Source organism: Pogoniulus pusillus, chromosome 4 (assembly GCF_015220805.1).
Source record: "Pogoniulus pusillus isolate bPogPus1 chromosome 4, bPogPus1.pri, whole genome shotgun sequence".
Classification (NCBI taxonomy): domain Eukaryota; kingdom Metazoa; phylum Chordata; class Aves; order Piciformes; family Lybiidae; genus Pogoniulus; species Pogoniulus pusillus.
This window is the reverse complement of record NC_087267.1, coordinates 40,722,156-40,740,732: the sequence shown is the minus strand read 5'-3', so window position 1 is coordinate 40,740,732 and position 18,577 is coordinate 40,722,156. Positions and strand designations below refer to the sequence as shown.

General features: G+C 39.6%; 1 protein-coding gene across 16 annotated transcripts in view; it reads left to right on the top strand.

Moving 5' to 3' along the window:
- The window catches only part of CELF2 (CUGBP Elav-like family member 2), a 649,329-nt gene extending 646,647 nt beyond the window's left edge, over nt 1-2,682 (top strand). For 15 of the 16 annotated variants that reach the window (XM_064142683.1, XM_064142686.1, XM_064142673.1 and 12 more), the window contains one exon: nt 757-2,682. In XM_064142683.1, coding sequence (XP_063998753.1) covers nt 757-884 — 128 coding nt within the window. In that variant the 3' untranslated portion in view covers nt 885-2,682. The remainder of the gene's footprint in view (nt 1-756) is intronic. The other variant, XM_064142671.1, reaches the window with a different exon arrangement.
- The last annotated feature ends 15,895 nt before the right edge of the window (nt 2,683-18,577 follow it).

Sequence of the window (18,577 nt, the reverse complement as noted above, 5' to 3'; positions counted from 1 at the left end):
TTGTGTCCATTATGAACAGAGCATTTTTAGTCTCCCAAGGAAAAGCAAGCTAAGTCAGGCCAGCAGGCATTATCCCCCTAGTTAGTGCTCACAACCAATGATCAGATCTGGGGTTCTCATCAAGCCCTGCCATTGTCTTCATAATGCTGCTTAATTTTGATGCTTGCATACCCCTTTGGGCACCAAGAGGCTGAATTAATTAACATTTAATGTACCTTGAGATCTTGAGCTGGAAGGAGCTGTAGAAATACCAGATATTAATATTGCAACTGTCCTAGGCTAAGCCCAAAGAGATGACTGTTTTGTAGCACACAGGACCCAGGGCACAGGAGTTCACATTCTGGTGTGCAAATGCATACAGCCGTCTAAGCTTGGGGTTTGTTTCTGTGACAAAGCTTTTTGTTTCAGCTTCACACCTGCAGGCTCACCTAATAATGCTGTGTAATAGACTGAGAGGTATGTAGATATTACACTGAAAAGTGTCACAGCAATAAGTATCTTCAGTTTCCAAGGTAGGTAGATAAATAACAGATTGGAAGCTGCACTGCACCAAAACTGGCCAGCTGCTAGTAAAAAAAGACTGGAGGTAAAGGGGAAGGCAGAAGAAATGGGAAGTGAAATGTGAACAAAGAACTAATAGAAAAGTGAGGTAAATGTGTCAAATAAATAGCAATAATAAAATCCTAACAAAAGGCCTTGTGACATTTGTTCTAACCTGTAGTTCACTTTCTCTCCTGCCTCCATTCTGTCTCATAGGTTTTGTTAGCTATGACAATCCAGTCTCTGCACAAGCTGCTATCCAGGCTATGAACGGCTTTCAGATTGGCATGAAACGCTTGAAGGTTCAGCTGAAACGCTCCAAAAATGACAGCAAACCTTACTGATCTTAACCCCAGATGCTTACTGCTCTTATTTTAGCTTTCTTAGGGTAAGTCCCATGAGCAAACCTGTCCTCTGCAGGGGGGTTAAGAAAGAACATAGAGCCAACCTTCACCAAGAGACAGTTATTTTTACAGTTACCACTTCCATTTCCCCACTTGTTCTTACTACGCTTGGCTCCCATTTCCTTGCCAAGTAATTACTGAGTTGCGTTACTGTATTTTGTTTTACAGCATAATTTATCTCCTTTTTCAAACAAAAATAAATGTCTTGAAATTCAAAGCAACAAACACACACACACACACACAAAAAAATGTGCAATTTAACTCTGTGAACCCTGGTGCCATTAGCACACAATAAAAGTTGTTTTCTACGGATGGATCGTATTTTGCCAGGGTGGCACCAGCAGTTTATAGGTTAAACGAAATGGCCTCATGCCAGTTGAAGCACTTATTTTGCAAGGAAAATTGAAACAAGTCTTTCCACTATGTCAACTTGTTGTTTGGGTTTGGTTTTTGGTTTTTTTTTTTTTTAGAGAAGATTTTTGTTTGTTTGGTTGGGGTTTTTTCTGTTTGAGTCAAGGTATTGTTCTATAGGAGTCTGATTTTACACTGGTCGTCTTTAGATTTCACTCTTTTTGTTCTTGTTTCTTTGGAAAGGATTAATGTGTAAAAAAAAAAAAAAAAGATTTAGAGATCTGTTTCTAAAGCTACAGGGTTTAAAATAAAAATAAAATAAAATGAGTGACAATACTTGATGTTTCTTGAGAGATAAATTTAATAATAATAATAATAATAATAAAGACAGCCACAGGCCTGTAAATTTTATTTGTAAAAAAAGCATTTCTATTTTTATACAAAATTTTTACTGCCTCAGAAATAATGGAAGTTATTTATTGCCTATTGTTAACTTATTGGATACCTAAAGAGCAGCTCTCTATGCTAGCTAGATCCTTTGAAGTAGTCTCTAGAGTAATTGTGCCAAGAGTGGGCGCTTTCTCACCGTTGAACCCTACACCCTTTGCAGTTCATGCTTTTATCCTCTTGTTTGTATTCGTCTGGTTATTTTGTTCCTAGTTTCCATTATCTAGTTTAAAGTTCGATTGTCTGACCTTCCCCCCCACCCCCCCACCATCCCTTTCTGTTACATTCTTTTCTCCCCAAAGAGGAATCCATTCTCTCTGACCCCTTTCAGATGGATTCTTTCGGGGTTCCACTGTGCTCTCCCTGACAAGTATTGTGAGCCAATGCAAATTAACGCGAACAGCTCGTACGTAGACTCTACAGATGAAAGATTTGCATTAGTTTTCTCCTTTACCCATACAAATGATTTTGTTTGTGCTGCGTAGATCCTGTGTAACTTGTTTCCTCTTCCTTGTTTTTTCCCTAGACATCTCCATGCCCGTTAGCCCATCGTTTGCCTAGCATGTCCCTGTGGCGTCTCAAAAAATACCCAAAACCAAACAAAAAAAAACACTGTTTCATCGTCCCGTCATTGTTTCTGATGTCTTTCTGACCTCACATCACATTTGGTTCTCCTACTGACCTTTGATCTAGTTTGACCTTTGAAATTTGCATGTGACCTCATCTAGCTATGAATCCTGGGAAGTCAATGTGAAAAAAAAAAAAGAAACAAAAAAAAAAAAATTGCTGCATTCATGCAAGCCTGAAATTTATTATTAGCTCAATTAACGATAGGATATAAAAACAAACCTGTGGCAAATTTGATTCTTTTCAGTTTTTTTCTCCTTTTTCTTTGGTTTTATTTTTTTTCCCTTTGTTTTGTTCGGTTTGGTTGTTTTGTTTTTTTGTTTGTTTGTTTCGTTTTGTTTTCATTTCGTAAAAAAAATAAAATTTAAAATTTAAAAAAAAAAGGAAAAAAAAAAGGAAAAAAAAAAAAAACAGACTTGAAAGTATTATACAGGGATTGGCATTCTGCCTGGTCACTGGTGACAATAGCAATATGTGTCCAGAGGCACAGAATGTTGGTTTCTAACAGACTACTTCCAAAACAGTTTGAGAAAAAAAACTGTCTGATTTTAAGTCTCTAGAGGTCTGTAATAGTTTTTACATTTTTCAGGCAGTGTAAAGTTTTTTGATAAGGCCATTTTAGGTGGCTCACTTTCTCATTAAAGTATATATATAGAACCACTTTTTGTAGATTAGTATAAGAAAATATTTACCCTGTTTTAGGGCAAATGCTACCTACTTGTGTCACCTTTTGCTGAACTGACTCACAGTTAGACAATCCATGGTTTAATGCACATGAAATTACCTATATTTTATACTGTTTCAATGTACAGAAGAAAGGTTACTGTAAAATGTGTTACGTTGGTGCTTCTGTGAATTAAGTTGTGGTTTCATCATGAGTCTTATGGTCTTAAGTGTTCTATGTTTATAAAGGACGAGTTTAAAATTGGTTTACTTGAACAACAAGAACAAGGAAAAAAAAAAACAAACAAACCAAGATTTAAAGAAAAAAAAAAGGAAAAAGAAAAAAAAACAGAAAAAAAAAAGTTGTTTGCTTAAAAAAACAAAAAAATTTCATGTGAAAAACGGATAAAATATTCCAGAATAAGTTTGTGTTGGCTTGTGACGCATTGATGTCATTTTTTTATCGTGAAACAATTTAGGTGTGTTTGTGTTCAGCAAAATGTGATCGGTTTTCCTTTTAAAGAAAATAAAAAAAAAAACAACAAAAAAAATATACAAACAACAAAAAAAAAAATCAGTGAAACTATAGTGCCAAATTCCAAAGGTACTTTTTCTTCCTAGAGCTTCAGTGTGTTTCTTGTGTGAAGTAATTTGATAACATGGGTATTTTATTATGTGTTTTGTATAAATCCCTAATATTTAAAGAAGACAAAAAGAGGTTAAAAAGTTTGTTAACTTGCTATCCTGTGGTCTTGTTGCCTGAAATTGTTATTGTTTGTTATTTCTCTTTGATGTTTTTTGTAAAACATTGTATAAGTGCCCATGTTTCACTTTTTTAACCACTCTGCACACATCAATGCTGTGAAAGCAAACCTCACTATGTATTTTCTTCATATTGTATGGAAACCTCTAAGGTGAGAAAGTTTTGAACTTTTAACCCTTTCCACCCAGAGCTGTCTTGAGTGTTAATACCTTTTATACATTCACCATTTTGCTGTTTATTTTTATATATATATCTATATCTATAAATATATATATACTTAGTTTTTTGTGGTTTATTTAATACATGGTTGAAATCAGAACAATGCACAGGGCAGATCTGAAGGACAAAAAAATATTTTACTGCTGTCTAAATTTCTTCTGTATCTATAACTAAAATTATTTAAAACCTAATTAACTTGTGGTTTTCCTTTTTAGATTCTGGGGATTTTTGTCTTTTCTTAAAGAGCTTTTAATATGCTGCTGGGATATGCTATTCAGTATTAATAAAAGAAAAGAAAATGGAAAACAATCCTTTAATTACCTATTGTGTGAGCCGCTCCCAGACAAGGAGTGGTTAAATCCACCATTTGAAAACCTTGAGGAAGGGGGGGGAAAAAAAATAAATAGAGAAGAAAAAATAATATTTTTGTAATTTAAATAAATGAACTTTTGCTTAAATCAGATGCACTAGATCTTCCTGGGTGAAAATTCAGCGTGCACTGCAGTTGAACTACTTTTTATGGATAAAGTTTACATACACTGTAATGTTTGGTGTTAATCTGCCATTATTTGTGACGGCAATATACTGGCTGACTCCTGCAGACACTCACAGATAGAGGAGTAACTTTGCTCGTACAAGTAGTCTGTGGGAGTAAATATGTGACTGATGTGGGTGTTTGCTGGAGGAAGCTCTGCGTAAGAAACCAGAAAAGAGATGCTGGTAGCCCTCTTCACTGCCTTGTAAGTCCGATTCGATTGCATTTCTACCGCACAAGTAGTGACCAACAGCCAAATTCGATTCATTGCTACTGGTATAGAGAATCCATTGCCAACCCAATGTGTGTGAGCAGCAGTACCTGCTACTGATGCTAAAGTGCCATACCTTCTTCCACCCCCTGTTTCTGTCCAATTACATTTGAAGCCACCAAAAAATTCAAAACAAAGCCCTATATGAACAACATCAGCTGGTGCACTCTTGTCTCTCATCCCCAACTTAAATGCTTCTTTATGTAGAGCCCTGGGATGGAAAGGACTAGCCTCTAGTGATGCAAAAAAGTTTCCTTCTTATAGCACATGCACTTATAAATAAATTCTCTATACTTTTCTCACATGTTTTTACTACTGCTGGGGCCTTCCTACACCCTTTGAGGGCTATTTTGTACTACTTGCAGCAATTCTGCGTATTCAAAGTATCATCTCACGTACATTATATTATATATATGTACATATATATATATATAATATGAGAATCATCATTTGGATTGTTTAGACTGTTTCACTAATTTTTCCTCATTGTACCCACCATATAAATTTCCAAAGCTTTTTTAGATGCTCTAGTGTGTCCTGTGGGTTTCATCAGTGCAGTTAAGAGTGACAACGCCTTTGCTCCTCAAGCAGTGTAACTCGGTGCCGAGCTGCCCCGAATTACACTACGGGGGGGACGCTGGCTTAGCAGTGGAAGAGGAGGAACGTTTCTGTACTTCCAGGCAACTGAAATGGGTCGTTGCTGAGAAAAGTGTCCAGCTCGAAATGAAATAGAGAAAAAAAAAATACCAAAACAATTAAAAACCCCCAAATTAAACACAAAACCAAAACCCCAAACACTCACCTCCTTGGAGACAAATTATCTACCAGTTCACTTTCAAAATATTGAAAGGAAAAAGCTGCAAGGGTGCAAGGGCCTAAGAAGAGAGGAGGAAAACAAGGGAAATTGCTTTATGAAACAAGGGAAATTGCTTTATGAAATTCTAATCAAAAAACTGGGCTAGTTGTTGGGTTTTTTTTTCAACCAAATTAGCTAATTGCTATGAAATGGCAGTCCTCAAAGGAGTAACAAGTTCATCTTTCTTTCACCATAGGGGTTACAGTTCCTTGGCTTGTGCTACTCTGGAATCATTTTACTGTTTCTGTTTTTTATTATCTTAAGTGCTAATTAACAAAAGGAAAAAAAAAAATTATCCTGTAGTTTCATTACTTTTTTGGATAATGTCATATAAAAACCAAAAAAAAAAAAAAAGAAAAAAAAAAGAAAAGGAAAAAAAAATAAACCCAAACCTATGTATTTGTGTTTTTTTTGTGCTGTGAGAATTGTTGTTTGTAGATTAATACTAATATCATTTTGTTTAGAATTACGAACTAGTTTTTAAGTATTGTCTGAGAAAAGCCAAAGTTAACGCAATCTTAGTGGAAGCTGTAAGACCATTTGAGTATTGTTTCTGTTTTATTGATGCATTTGGATTTTGTTGTTTGATGGAATTTGAGCCAAAAAAAAGAAAAGGAAAAAAAAAAAAAAAAGCAGGCTTTCCTATTTCTACAACTTGATTGTACTTATGCATTTTGTACCAGTGGAACTTTTTATACTGGAGATTAAAAACAAACCACACGCAAATGGAAATTTTTGTGGCTTACTCTTGTGGGCCCCCTCGATCATGACTGATTTTCAAGTTTGATTTCTGGACGGTTAGAAAGAGAAGTTGGTTTTGTTTCGAGAATTCAAAACTTTGGCTTGATTTCTTTTTTTCCCTTTGCTTATATCTAGTGTTTAGAATTTTGTCTTAACAGAAGCGGTAAGTTTCACTTTTTATTCTGTATCGTGCAGTTAACACAATAAGGTAATTAGACTTAGGAGTACTCGGTCACTTTGCGTGGATAAATGTATTAGTTAAAGCGTTAGGGGTTTGCTTTTTTGCTGTTTAGATCAGAGTTTTTTCTGATTCTTCTGTCCTCATTGTGAACATAACCGTGTAGTTGAAACAGTCAGACTTATTTTTGTAACGTATGTTATTGTGTGATGCAGTTTTTTGCTTCTGTCTCCAATATTAAACCATTTTCCTAATACTTGTCTCTCTACTTTGTGTGTTGTATCGTTGGTGGTCATTCTGTGTTGGTAATACATCTACACACCTCACTGTTTCACGTGCCTGTTTTCTTTTACTTTAGTTTTTTTTTTCCTCTATTTGTTGGTTGTGTACAAAAGATACAGTCGATTCCACCTAAGTGAATATCTGATTGGGGGGCAAAAGAGGATTTGTACATTTTAGACTTTTCTTTTCTTTCTCCTCTCTCTCTTCCTCCCCCTAGTCATGCCTTATCATTTTGGATAATCTTTCCAAGCAGGAAACATTATAAAAAGAGTTTCCTGCAAAGTCGTATCGAAGGTAGCTTTTGTTAGCCTCCTAACTGCAAAAGCTTCTGCACACAAACACACAGAAGCCATCTGAAGAGATTAAATTTTTTTGGTTGTTTGTTTTTTTTTTGCTGTGACATTTCAGGCAGCCTGGAAAATGTGGATTATGGAGATCAATTCTTCTGAGTTGTTGAAAAAAAAAAACCCTAGTAATAATACTCTGCCACTACTTTGCAGAAGCGTATGAAACATTCAAGTAAAAGAGGATATAGCCTTGGGATTTCTTGCAAACTGCACAGTAATCTGATGGCATATGGTGGTAGTCAAACTCTCCTTAGAAACTAATCACATCTTAACTAGGGCTGTGAAAGCCTGCAAAAGCTTACCAGGTGATCAAGCTTGTTATGTGCAGCTATACATCTAATAATTTAAAACATAAAATCCAAGTGAGCACAGGGAGATGACTTTTCTATTAAAGCCAGGGAAAGTATAAAAACAGAAAAAGAAATGATGAACAAAAATCCCCTGTTGTTCAAACGGCTGATATTTTTGCTGTGGGCTTACAAAGCAGATCATTCTCAGCATTGGCTAATAGCATTACACAAATCTCAGAGGGGACAAAAGAAATACTACAGCACTTTTTAGTTGTTATTTTTTACAGTTGCTATTAGTATTACTAGTATTATTATTATTATTTCATATACCTATTTTTTTTACCTCCTCACGAGAATCTCTCTGCTCTCCCCCAACTGGTGTCCACCACGATGAAATAAAGGCTGCAAAAGGAGAATCCACGTTGTTCTGGTTTACACAGTCTCTCTTCTCTCCTCTGGCTGGTCACAGATACAAACCTTACCATTTGGAGAGGGGGAATAAAAAAAAGAAACAAAACAAACCTAAGGAGGAGAGAGCAGCACTGGTGAGTGCTGTCTGGAATTCAAGCCATACGCCCCCCATCCCTTTCCTCCGTCCCACTTTCTGTGATGCTCAGGAATTGAAGACCACTTAAAAGTGCTCTTATGAGACCCAAACAACACTTCTCCCTCTTGTCTCCTCACCTGGTCTTTCTGGCACTCTGGCTTTGGCTCACACACACTAACACACGCGCACACACCCCCTCAAGTAACGTCTCACGAAGTCATGGCGCACTGGGTGTTTCCACGTGGTGTCAGCAGCGACACTGCCTCCTGCCTTTGGAAGTTTTGGCTGGCCTGGTTGTTATAGGTTGATTGGGGGTTTTGTTTCTTTCTTTCCTTTCTTTTTTTCACTTTTTTGTTTCCATGAAAGGCAAAGTGATGAGTCTGGAGTTCCAAACAAGCTCAAACGCTGTCATGTAGAATCTGTTACCAGAGATCAGGGGTCCAAGCAATGTTAAGTTTAATCAAAAAAGCAAAGAAGCTGATAGTGGAGAGCCCAGGCTGGAAAGCAGAAACCAGTGGTCAGGCAGTACCCTGGGGCCTTGACACCTCTAGAGTTTATGCTCCTGAGTTGGCTAATTTTTATACCAGTTAAGTCTTGACTTGCATGAATCAAATATCAGAATTGGTCTCTGGGTTATTTTTGTTGGGTTTTTCTTTAGATTGCTGTGAATATTGGGGCTTGGGGTTTTTTATTGTAGCTTTTTCTTTTTTTTTTTCCTCCAAAATTTGGTCTTAGGAAAGAAACTAGAGCTTTGTGAAGGGTCTTTTCTTCCAAAAACACAACTGGGGGGAAAAAAGACTTGGGCTTAGGAAAGAAACTAGAGCTTTGTGAAGGGTCTTTTCTTCCAAAAACACAACTGGGGGGAAAAAAGACTTGGGCTTAGGAAAGAAACTAGAGCTTTGTGAAGGGTCTTTTCTTCCAAAAACACAACTGGGGGAAAAAAAGACTCGGTCTTAGGAAAGAAACTAGAGCTTTGTGAAGGGTCTTTTCTTCCAAAAACACAACTGGGGGAAAAAAAGACTCGGTCTTAGGAAAGAAACTAGAGCTTTGTGAAGGGTCTTTTCTTCCAAAAACACAACTGGGGGAAAAAAAGACTCGGTCTTAGGAAAGAAACTAGAGCTTTGTGAAGGGTCTTTTCTTCCAAAAACACAACTGGGGGGAAAAAAGACTTGGGCTTAGGAAAGAAACTAGAGCTTTGTGAAGGGTCTTTTCTTCCAAAAACACAACTGGGGGGAAAAAAGACTTGGGCTTAGGAAAGAAACTAGAGCTTTGTGAAGGGTCTTTTCTTCCAAAAACACAACTGGGGGAAAAAAAGACTCGGTCTTAGGAAAGAAACTAGAGCTTTGTGAAGGGTCTTTTCTTCCAAAAACACAACTGGGGGAAAAAAAGACTCGGTCTTAGGAAAGAAACTAGAGCTTTGTGAAGGGTCTTTTCTTCCAAAAACACAACTGGGGGAAAAAAAGACTCGGTCTTAGGAAAGAAACTAGAGCTTTGTGAAGGGTCTTTTCTTCCAAAAACACAACTGGGGGGAAAAAAGACTTGGGCTTAGGAAAGAAACTAGAGCTTTGTGAAGGGTCTTTTCTTCCAAAAACACAACTGGGGGGAAAAAAGACTTGGGCTTAGGAAAGAAACTAGAGCTTTGTGAAGGGTCTTTTCTTCCAAAAACACAACTGGGGGAAAAAAAGACTCGGTCTTAGGAAAGAAACTAGAGCTTTGTGAAGGGTCTTTTCTTCCAAAAACACAACTGGGGGGAAAAAAGACTTGGGCTTAGGAAAGAAACTAGAGCTTTGTGAAGGGTCTTTTCTTCCAAAAACACAACTGGAGAAAAAAAGAGGGGAAAAAAAAAAGACTTAGTTATGTTTCATTTAAATACTCAGGGCTGCTAGATACAGGGGCTTATTTATTTATTTATTTATTTCAACTATAGGGAAAAATTAGTTCCTTAAAGCAATGCAGCTGAACAGTTTGTCCTGCTTAAATGCATGCTTTTAATTTCAATTATGTAAGGCACCTTGCAGTGTTAGCAAAATGTCTCTTTGTTAGCTATATGTGTATCGCCATGGGAAATTAGCAAACTGTCACAAGACTTGCTGATTAGAGAATAGCCTGCCAGAGTGTGTGTGCCTTTGCCCAGTGTGACTCTTAGGTATTAGGCTAAGGAAAACAATTTAACAAAATGTAGTGTGAATCATTCCTGATAAGTGAATAAAGCATTGTGACCAAGCAATCAGATTATTCACTTATCAGGAATCGACTGTACTGATAGTTTGCCTGATTGTTTTTGTTCCTCATCTCTGTTGTAGTTTCACTACTTTGCTGTGTTCTGTTTTTTTCTCTCATGCTCTTAGCAAAAAAATCACTGGGAATATCCCTTCGTGTGATCATGAAGTGTGCTACTGAGTAACAAATAATAATAAAAAAGAAAAAAAGAAAACATTTTAAAATATATTAAAAGAAAAAAAATGATATCTTAACAAAATCTATGCACTTGCTATCAGGAACACAATACTGGATGTGTCTTATATATATTGAACTATAATAGTATTCGATTTCTTAAATAAAGCTTAAGAAAGGAGTCTGTTGTCTGTAAAATTTTATGAGCATTAAATGGAAAAAAAAAAAAAAGAAACAAAGAAAGAAAGAAAAAAAAGCCAAACATGTTTCTAAGGTTGGGCATTTTTTTGTTATATGAAAACTTAGTGGGTACAGGGTCTCTAACCCTGCCCAGGCAAATGAGATCTACAATTCGCTTGATACTTCATTAATTATAGAGAACTTGAAAAATTAGGCTTATTGAAGTGTGTGGGGAGAAAAAAGTTTTACCTTTCAGTGACTCACAGCAAAAGAGACTAAAATGAAGACATTCATCTCCTCTTCTTTTTTTAACCCTTCTGAATTTCCAAAAGCCAAATGTGCTTGCTTGGGCACTAAGAATTAGCTAAAATGTGGTAAGCGGAAAACGTAATGAAACGATGTTATGTTTCCTCCACAAATAATCCTGTACTGCTTTTTGGTATGTTAAGGGTTTGGTTTTTTTCTCCCCTCCAGATCTGAGATAGGCTTAGAAAATAAAAAAAAAAAACAACAAAATATAAAATGAACCCCTGCATGCTCAAAGTCACAGATTCTGCACTGGAGGTCAAAGCTGCTTTTCTGCAAATGTGTGGCTTATTGTACATTTCCTGTAGCTGAGCCTTCTCATTGCAAAACATTTTCACATCAAAAGCTGTGAATTAAATGGGATAATTGAATAAAACTGTGTGAGTACACTGGAAAAAAAAATGATTCCTTCAACAGCTGTACATTTGCCACAAAATTGTAGGTTTTGAACAGACAGATTTTTATGAAAATAGCCATATTTGTATCTACTAAACCTTCAATAATGTCAAACTTCGGCAGAAAGATCCAGGAGAGTGCTGGGGGTTGCTTTCTTCTTCTTTTCTTTTCTTTTGAACTGCATTACTGCCTCACTTTTCATATGCCATTATACCATCTGCAAAAAAAGAATAACAACCAAAACCAAATTAAATTGTGTAAACCTATCCACTGCTTGTATCATTCTCTATTCATATGGATTTAGCACACGTTACTGACATCAACACCCAGCAGCCAGATTTGTTGGGCTTGTAAGCCCGAAATACTGCTCCAGCAGAGGCACCACAGAGAGGACTGACCTTGGTGGGTGGCAGGATGGTCCCATCCATCCCAAATCTGCACAGGGCTCAGGTGGGGACTCAACCCTGGGTTTCAAAGGCTGGGGTGTAACACAAATATTATGTAACAGCAACGATTAGTCCATATTTATATTCCCTCTGATTTGCCTCATTAGCAGACTTTCTTTTTTTTTTCCATTAAAGGGAGCTGGGAAGTTGCAGTCATTTTCTGAATCATTCGCCCCTGTTGATAACCTAATTGTTTTACATGAATGCTAATATTTCCCTCTCACACATTTATATCTATCAGCTAAATCAGCAGTAAAGTAAACTCTTCTGGGATACATTCCTGTATCAATTAGCAAGGATTTATGCTCCAAAGCACCATTAACATTAATGGGAGTGTGCTCTTTAGCATAAACAATTGCTAGGTGATAGGTCTTGTTGGACTTTATTTCATAAACAAAGAAGTGTTTGAATCTTAGAGACTTGCTCCCTGAAGATGGCACTTCAGGGAGTGATGAGCCAGCCTCCCTGGGCTGCTCCAGGGGCATCTCACTCACAGGACATGCCTAAGTTGTTGAGTCTCCAGCAAAAGGAAACACTCGGTCAAGCTGGAAGGTGGGCTAACTTCTGCTGCAAAGTTTTGCTGACATTTTCCCCTCTGAAAAATCCACCTGAGAACACACCAGGCAAAATTTTCTGGCTCACATCCTTCTGACTGATGCCTTGAACCATTTTGTGGTGCTTCAGGATGGAGACCACAGAGGGGTTGGAGGGAGGGATTTTGGAAAGAAGTAGAAAACCAGTCCTAGGGGAAAGAAAGTAGTAGGTTTAACAGCTCCGTGAACTGCTTGCTTCACAGCGCCAAGCCTTTGAATAGATACTTAAAGGGGACCATCAGATCACCAAGTCTTACCTTTCACACGTAGGACAATATGGTTCCTCCTCATCTCCTGCTTGACTGAGTCAACAAATGATCATCCAAAAGGTTTCAGTCTTACTCCAAAGCCACTGGGCGGTGATGGGAAAGTCCACAGCTTCCCAGAGGTACACAAACTTTCTTCTAACTCTGCTCACTTCTGCTACATGAAAGAGCCCTTTTGTACCTAGCATGTCCCCTGCCCCCTCCCAAAGGCACTCCTAAGCAGGTCTCGAAGCTGCATTTCATCTCCCTTTTTCATAAACTAAATTCATCACCCTGAGGAAGCATCTAGAATACTGGGGCGGGGGGGGGGGAGATTAGTCCCTGAATAACCTCATTTATGTGTTTTATTTCTGCAACTCTCTGGTTTGTTTTTTGGTAGAGTTTTTGTGGTTGCTTTGGGGGTATATTTATTTATTTATTGCTGTTGTTTTATTATGATTATTTTTCATTTTATTTTTGTTGAGTTGTTTTGTTTTTTTTGTTTTTTCCTGATATCCTTCCCAAACTTGGGGTAACAGAGACAGATGCATTATTTCAACATCAACTCTAGTGTTGCAACACACACAGAAATGAAAACTTCCATCCCTGCTCTGAATTAGAGTTGGGGATTGTGTCAGTCCTTGCAAAGAATAAAATGCAAAAAAAACCCCACAAAACATCACACTGGCAGAGTCCTTTTGAATGGCTTCTTTAGTATGCCTAAATCCTTCTCAGATGTGTTGTGCTCCAGTTCCTCTGCGTGTGGCCTTCTTGCCTAGTCTTAGACTCAAAAGCTTGCTTGCAACTCTACTAAGAGCACTTTTGTCAAACTCTCAGTCCTCTCTTTTATTTTCCACTGTTATCAGGAGCTTTAATATTGACTTCCAAGTCATTAGTGAAACTATTCAATAGCATTCAGACCTATTACTGATCCCTGCAGAACCCCTCTGAAAAAAAAATACCTTCTGACAGTGAGTCCTCTTTGACAGCTTCTTTGTTGATATGTCAGCCAGTTCTTAATCCATTCCATATGCCTTGTATTGATAGGGCAGAATGCTAATTTCTAACCAGGATCTGCTGTGCTGTCAAACACACAAAAGTCAGAACGTATTCCATCTTCGCAATTACTTTTATCAGCCAAAACCTACAATCACATCAAAGAATGAAATCGACTTTGACAACCTTTCCTCCCTAAAAAAACATGTTGATTGGCATTAATTGTTTGCCTCTTCTTTAACATCTTCTCCCCCTTTATACCCCTATCAACATTTCCATTATTTTGCCAAAGTGATGTCAAGGTAGCCTACCATGAGCTGGGTCATCCCACTTGTCTCTTATGAATGTGAACATGAGAATGGCACACTCCCTATAGTCTGGGCTGCTGCTGGGGTGCTTAAAGATTCCTGTCAATGGACCAGAGCTTTCTGTCCCATTCTCAGCCCTTCCTGGAAATACTTTAATAACAATGGTAGCACTTAACACTCTTACTGAGTTGAAGCAAAAATTATTTTAGCCCTCTCCTAAGTATGTGAAAGAAGAGAACTTAAGACATTTCCTTTTGTTCTGCAGCATAACTAACAGCTTTCTCATCCCCATAAGTCTAAGTTCAATGTAACCATGAACATACTTAGGGATTTTTTCCCCAATTTGCCAGGTAGTTGACAATGCAGAGGAGGACCATGGAGTAATGCATATTTGTATAAGTCAATTGGAAGCTTGGGTGAAGGTAAAAATACTTCTTCACTCAGTCATTCTCTCCTGAATAAATGCAAGCACTCCTACCTCATGCATGCGAGCTAAAGCCCTGTGGCTCTGAAGCAGACAGAGAAGAGTCACTGCCACCTTGGGAGTGGGACCTGCATGCACAGACCCTATCAGAGAAGAGAGGTCCTTTGGAAATGAGCAGAAACTCAAGTTAGTCAAAGTGATTTGATGCCACACGAGTGCAGACAACAGAAGCAGAATTCAGTTGTCTAGGTAGAGCCACGAAGTATTGCCCCTAGCACTCGAGGGGACCTTGCTTAGCTACAAGCTGCAAGCACTGCAGCAAAAGGACACAGGCCTCCTTTAGGTCCTTTGTCCTATCTTCCAGCCTCATCTGGTTTTCTCAGCTGTCACTAGGTACCTCCGTTTAAGTGGTTGAGTCAAGCCCTAGATGACTAGCTTAGACAACTCAGGTGCACCAAGAGTCTTAGCTCCCATGTTGCACAACTGGTCAGCAGAGTTAAGCTGCTTGCCTTGCAAGAGGCAAATATGGCTCAATTTGTTTGACAGCCATAGGCATCTAGTAATGTTTGAGACATCCTAGAATCAGTAAAACATCCAAGTAATGTTTGAGACATCCTAGAATCAGTAAAACATCCATGAAGCACTTGCAGACGTGATGCAGAATGAGTAGGACATTTGTGACATCTATGGCAGATCTCTTAGGCCATTTTGAGGGCTCTAAATACCACAAGCATGTGAGTCTGGTGCATCCAGATACTCAGCTAAGGATCCCTAAGCTGAAATCACAGAGAGAGTGATTGGCATTGGAATGGGCTGCCCAGGGAGGTGGTGGAGTCGCTGTCCCTGAAGGTGTTGAAGAAAAGCCTGGCTGAGGCACTTAGTGCCATGGTCTAGTGGACTGGATAGGGCTGGGTGCTAGGTTGGACTGGATGATTTTGGAGGTCTCTTCCAACCTGGTTGATTCTGATTCTAAAAGGATGAGTGCTGGAGCCACCCCTCTCTTTAGAGCCTTTATTCACTTTCCTGGGCCACGCTGGGTGCTCCAGGGGAACTCAAATGGCATTGATGCCTGCATTTATTTCTTTTAAATTGAGCTCTAGGGGTCTAATTTGTAGAAGGCTGAAAGTTGAATTCAGTGATTCTTTCATTAACAAATGAGCCTCTGGTGATACTCCACAGGCCTTAAGCAGGAATTTTGTCAAAAAAACCAACTGACTGCAGCAGGAGTGCTTTACAGGGGGCAGGTATATGCAGACTAGCTCTATAATGGAAGAGCCAGACCCCACAAGGGGTCTTACTTACATGATTTACAGAGCACCTCTGACATTAGTTTAATTGTGTTCAGCTTTTAGTGCTTAGTATCCCTATAAAAACTCACTTAAACTTTCTCGTGGATGTGACCAAACTATCACAAAATTTGTGCCACACTGTCCTTGGGCCCTGGTCCTGCTGTAATCATGCCATAGACTGGAGTATCCCTGCCACGGAATACAGAGGTATCATAGAATTCTTTAGACTGGAAAAGACCTTTAAGATCATTTGAGTCCTACACCTAACACTACCACATCTCCTGCTGATCAATGGAATCTATGCATATTTTAAACACCTTCATGGATCATGATCCAACCACTTCCCTGGGCAGCCTGCCCCAGGCCTCGACAGCCCTCTTAGTGAATAATTTTTTTCCCTAACGTTCAGCCTAAACCTTCCCCAGCACAACTTGAGGCCATTTCCTCTCATCCTGTCACTTGCTACCTGGGGGAACAGACCAATGTCCACCTTTCTAGAAACATTGAGCTTCCTGCTCAAAAGAATAAAACATAAAGTAGGAACCTTCACAACTTCTCTGAGCAATTTGCTGGACTACTTGACTGTCCTTATGATAAAGATCCTTTTATTCAGCCTGAACCTCTCTTATTGTACCTTATGTCAATTCACTCTCACCCCCTGCCATATGCCACAGCAAAACCCCTGCTAAAGTCTTGCTACGCTCCTCACATATATCAGGGGAGGGTGCCACTTAGGTGACCCCCAAAGTTGTCTCTGCTCCATGATGAACAAGACCAGCTCTCATCTGTTGATAAGTACTTCAGCCCAGCCAGTCATGCTGGTGGTCCACCACTGAACTGTCTCCAGTTTGTCCATTACCTTTCTGTACTGCAGGAACCAAAAACTGGATGCAGTACCTAGATGTGGTCTTTGGGCAGGGCAACAAATCACTTCTCTCATTGTCCTGGCTCTGCTGCTCTTCTCATAACCTAGGATGTTATGCTTTGCTGCTAGGCCTGTGGTCACCTCACACCAGGTTCTCCTCAGCAGAGCCACTCCCAGGTCTGCCCATCCCCTTTATCACTGCAAGCACCTCCTCATTCCTAGCTGCAGGTCTCTGGTTTTGCTCTTGAATTTCACAAAGTTCCTGCTTGCTCTTTCCTCCTGAAGGCTGCTCTGAATGACAGCCCTGCCCTTGGTCATTCCCATCTGCTTGGTATCATCTGCAAACTCGACAGGATGGGACATGATGCAGTGTGCAATGTGGGTGTTGCACTTACACCTGCCTTGGGTTGTATGTGTCCTTCTGCTGGTGGCTGACCCTAATGGGAGTCGAGGCTGAGAAGACTGATAGCACATTGTGGTATCTCACCTACTGCTCTCTCTCCTTACTTCCATGCCAAAATGAGAATTGAAAAACAAAGACACTGCAGAAGGTGCTAACAAAGGAAACAGAGGTTGTTCTCTAGTAAGCACACTGTAACTAGACCACAACACCCTCAGAGCACACCCTGGGGAGGCAGGACTGGGATTTTGGCTCAGCATCATGGTATGAAGCACACCCTTGGGCAACATGTTCACTGGTTGAAACAGCTCCTAGTGGTTAATCTATGTCCACAGTAGTGACAAAGCCAAAGTTATGGCTGCAGCACTTCCAGGATGGCCAAGATCCTTGTACTTCAAGGTAACAGAACTCCACACACCTGACCTTTACCTTGTTACTAATACCTTGTGGGTATTAGTCTGCTACCAGCAGCCAAAGAGTCTTCCTTTCCTTAGGCATAAGCCCTAGTGGTACAACATTTAGGGCCTCCAGCTCACCCATCTTCACCCCAGCTATTTTTGCAGCTCACCTTTGTCCCCACACTCTCAGTAGAGCTCAGGTTTCCAGGAATCTTGTGGGTAGGGAAAGGGAAAATCATAATACCAGTTACAGATTGAGAACATGGTGACTAGCAAGACAGACAGACCTTGACAAGCATATGTACAGAGAGAAGAAGTCATGAATGGCTCTTTCTCTTCCTCTTCTCACATCCCTGCTTCCCATCTCTAGCCACGACCCTACACAGATGGAGGAAAACCAAGCTCAGCAAATCAGGGTGTGTAAGCAATTCTGCTTACAATTATTCTGGGGATTGGGTTTTTGGGGTTGTTTTTGCAAACACTGTCTGCCAAGCCAGTGGATCCTGTGGCCCTCTTCATGAGCTTTACATAGTCAAGTGATACCACAAATTCCCAAGTGAGCTGCCCCACTTCCCTGTCCTCTTCCAAGCACTCCCATCCTCTTCTGTGCATGCTCCTTTTCTAGACAGCTCTTATTTGTGCCAAAATAAATTTCCTCAATAAAAAGAAAGCCCTACACTGTCCCATCTAGGCCCATGTGCCTCCCTTTTAGCGTTACAGCTACCTCACAAAAGTTAAGAGTTGCATCCAGCTTCTGAAGAGCGGCAATGGGGTTGTGGATGGGGAGGTGCAAGCATTTCCACATCTACTGAAATTGTACTCATGCCACAGCCTGGCTGTTTATAGCTATCTCCAACATCTTGACAAAATGGCTTCCCACTGGATCAGAATACAGTTTCTTAGCCATAAATCACTTCCCTGTGTCTGGTGCAGGAGCAGATGGCAGCCATAAATTTACTCTTGGTGGAAGAGAGCTCCTGGATGAGGGGTCACGGTCCCAGGAGTCGATAAATAAAACCTGCACAACTCATGGAAGCAAAAGCAACCAGCTGGAATGTAGCTTTGCATGGAGAGGCAAACAAGCTTGACATGAGGTGTTTGCAATGCTCCCTTCTCCTCCAGCCTCATTTTCTTCAGCTCATTTAGCCTTACTGTTTTCTATTAACAGTCTTCCATCTCCCTGCTTGCTGACTGCACTCTCTTCTTTGGTAAAGTACAGAAATGTTTCCCACCTACACTCCCCAGGCTGCAGAGATCAGCCCAAGGGATTGGAGCT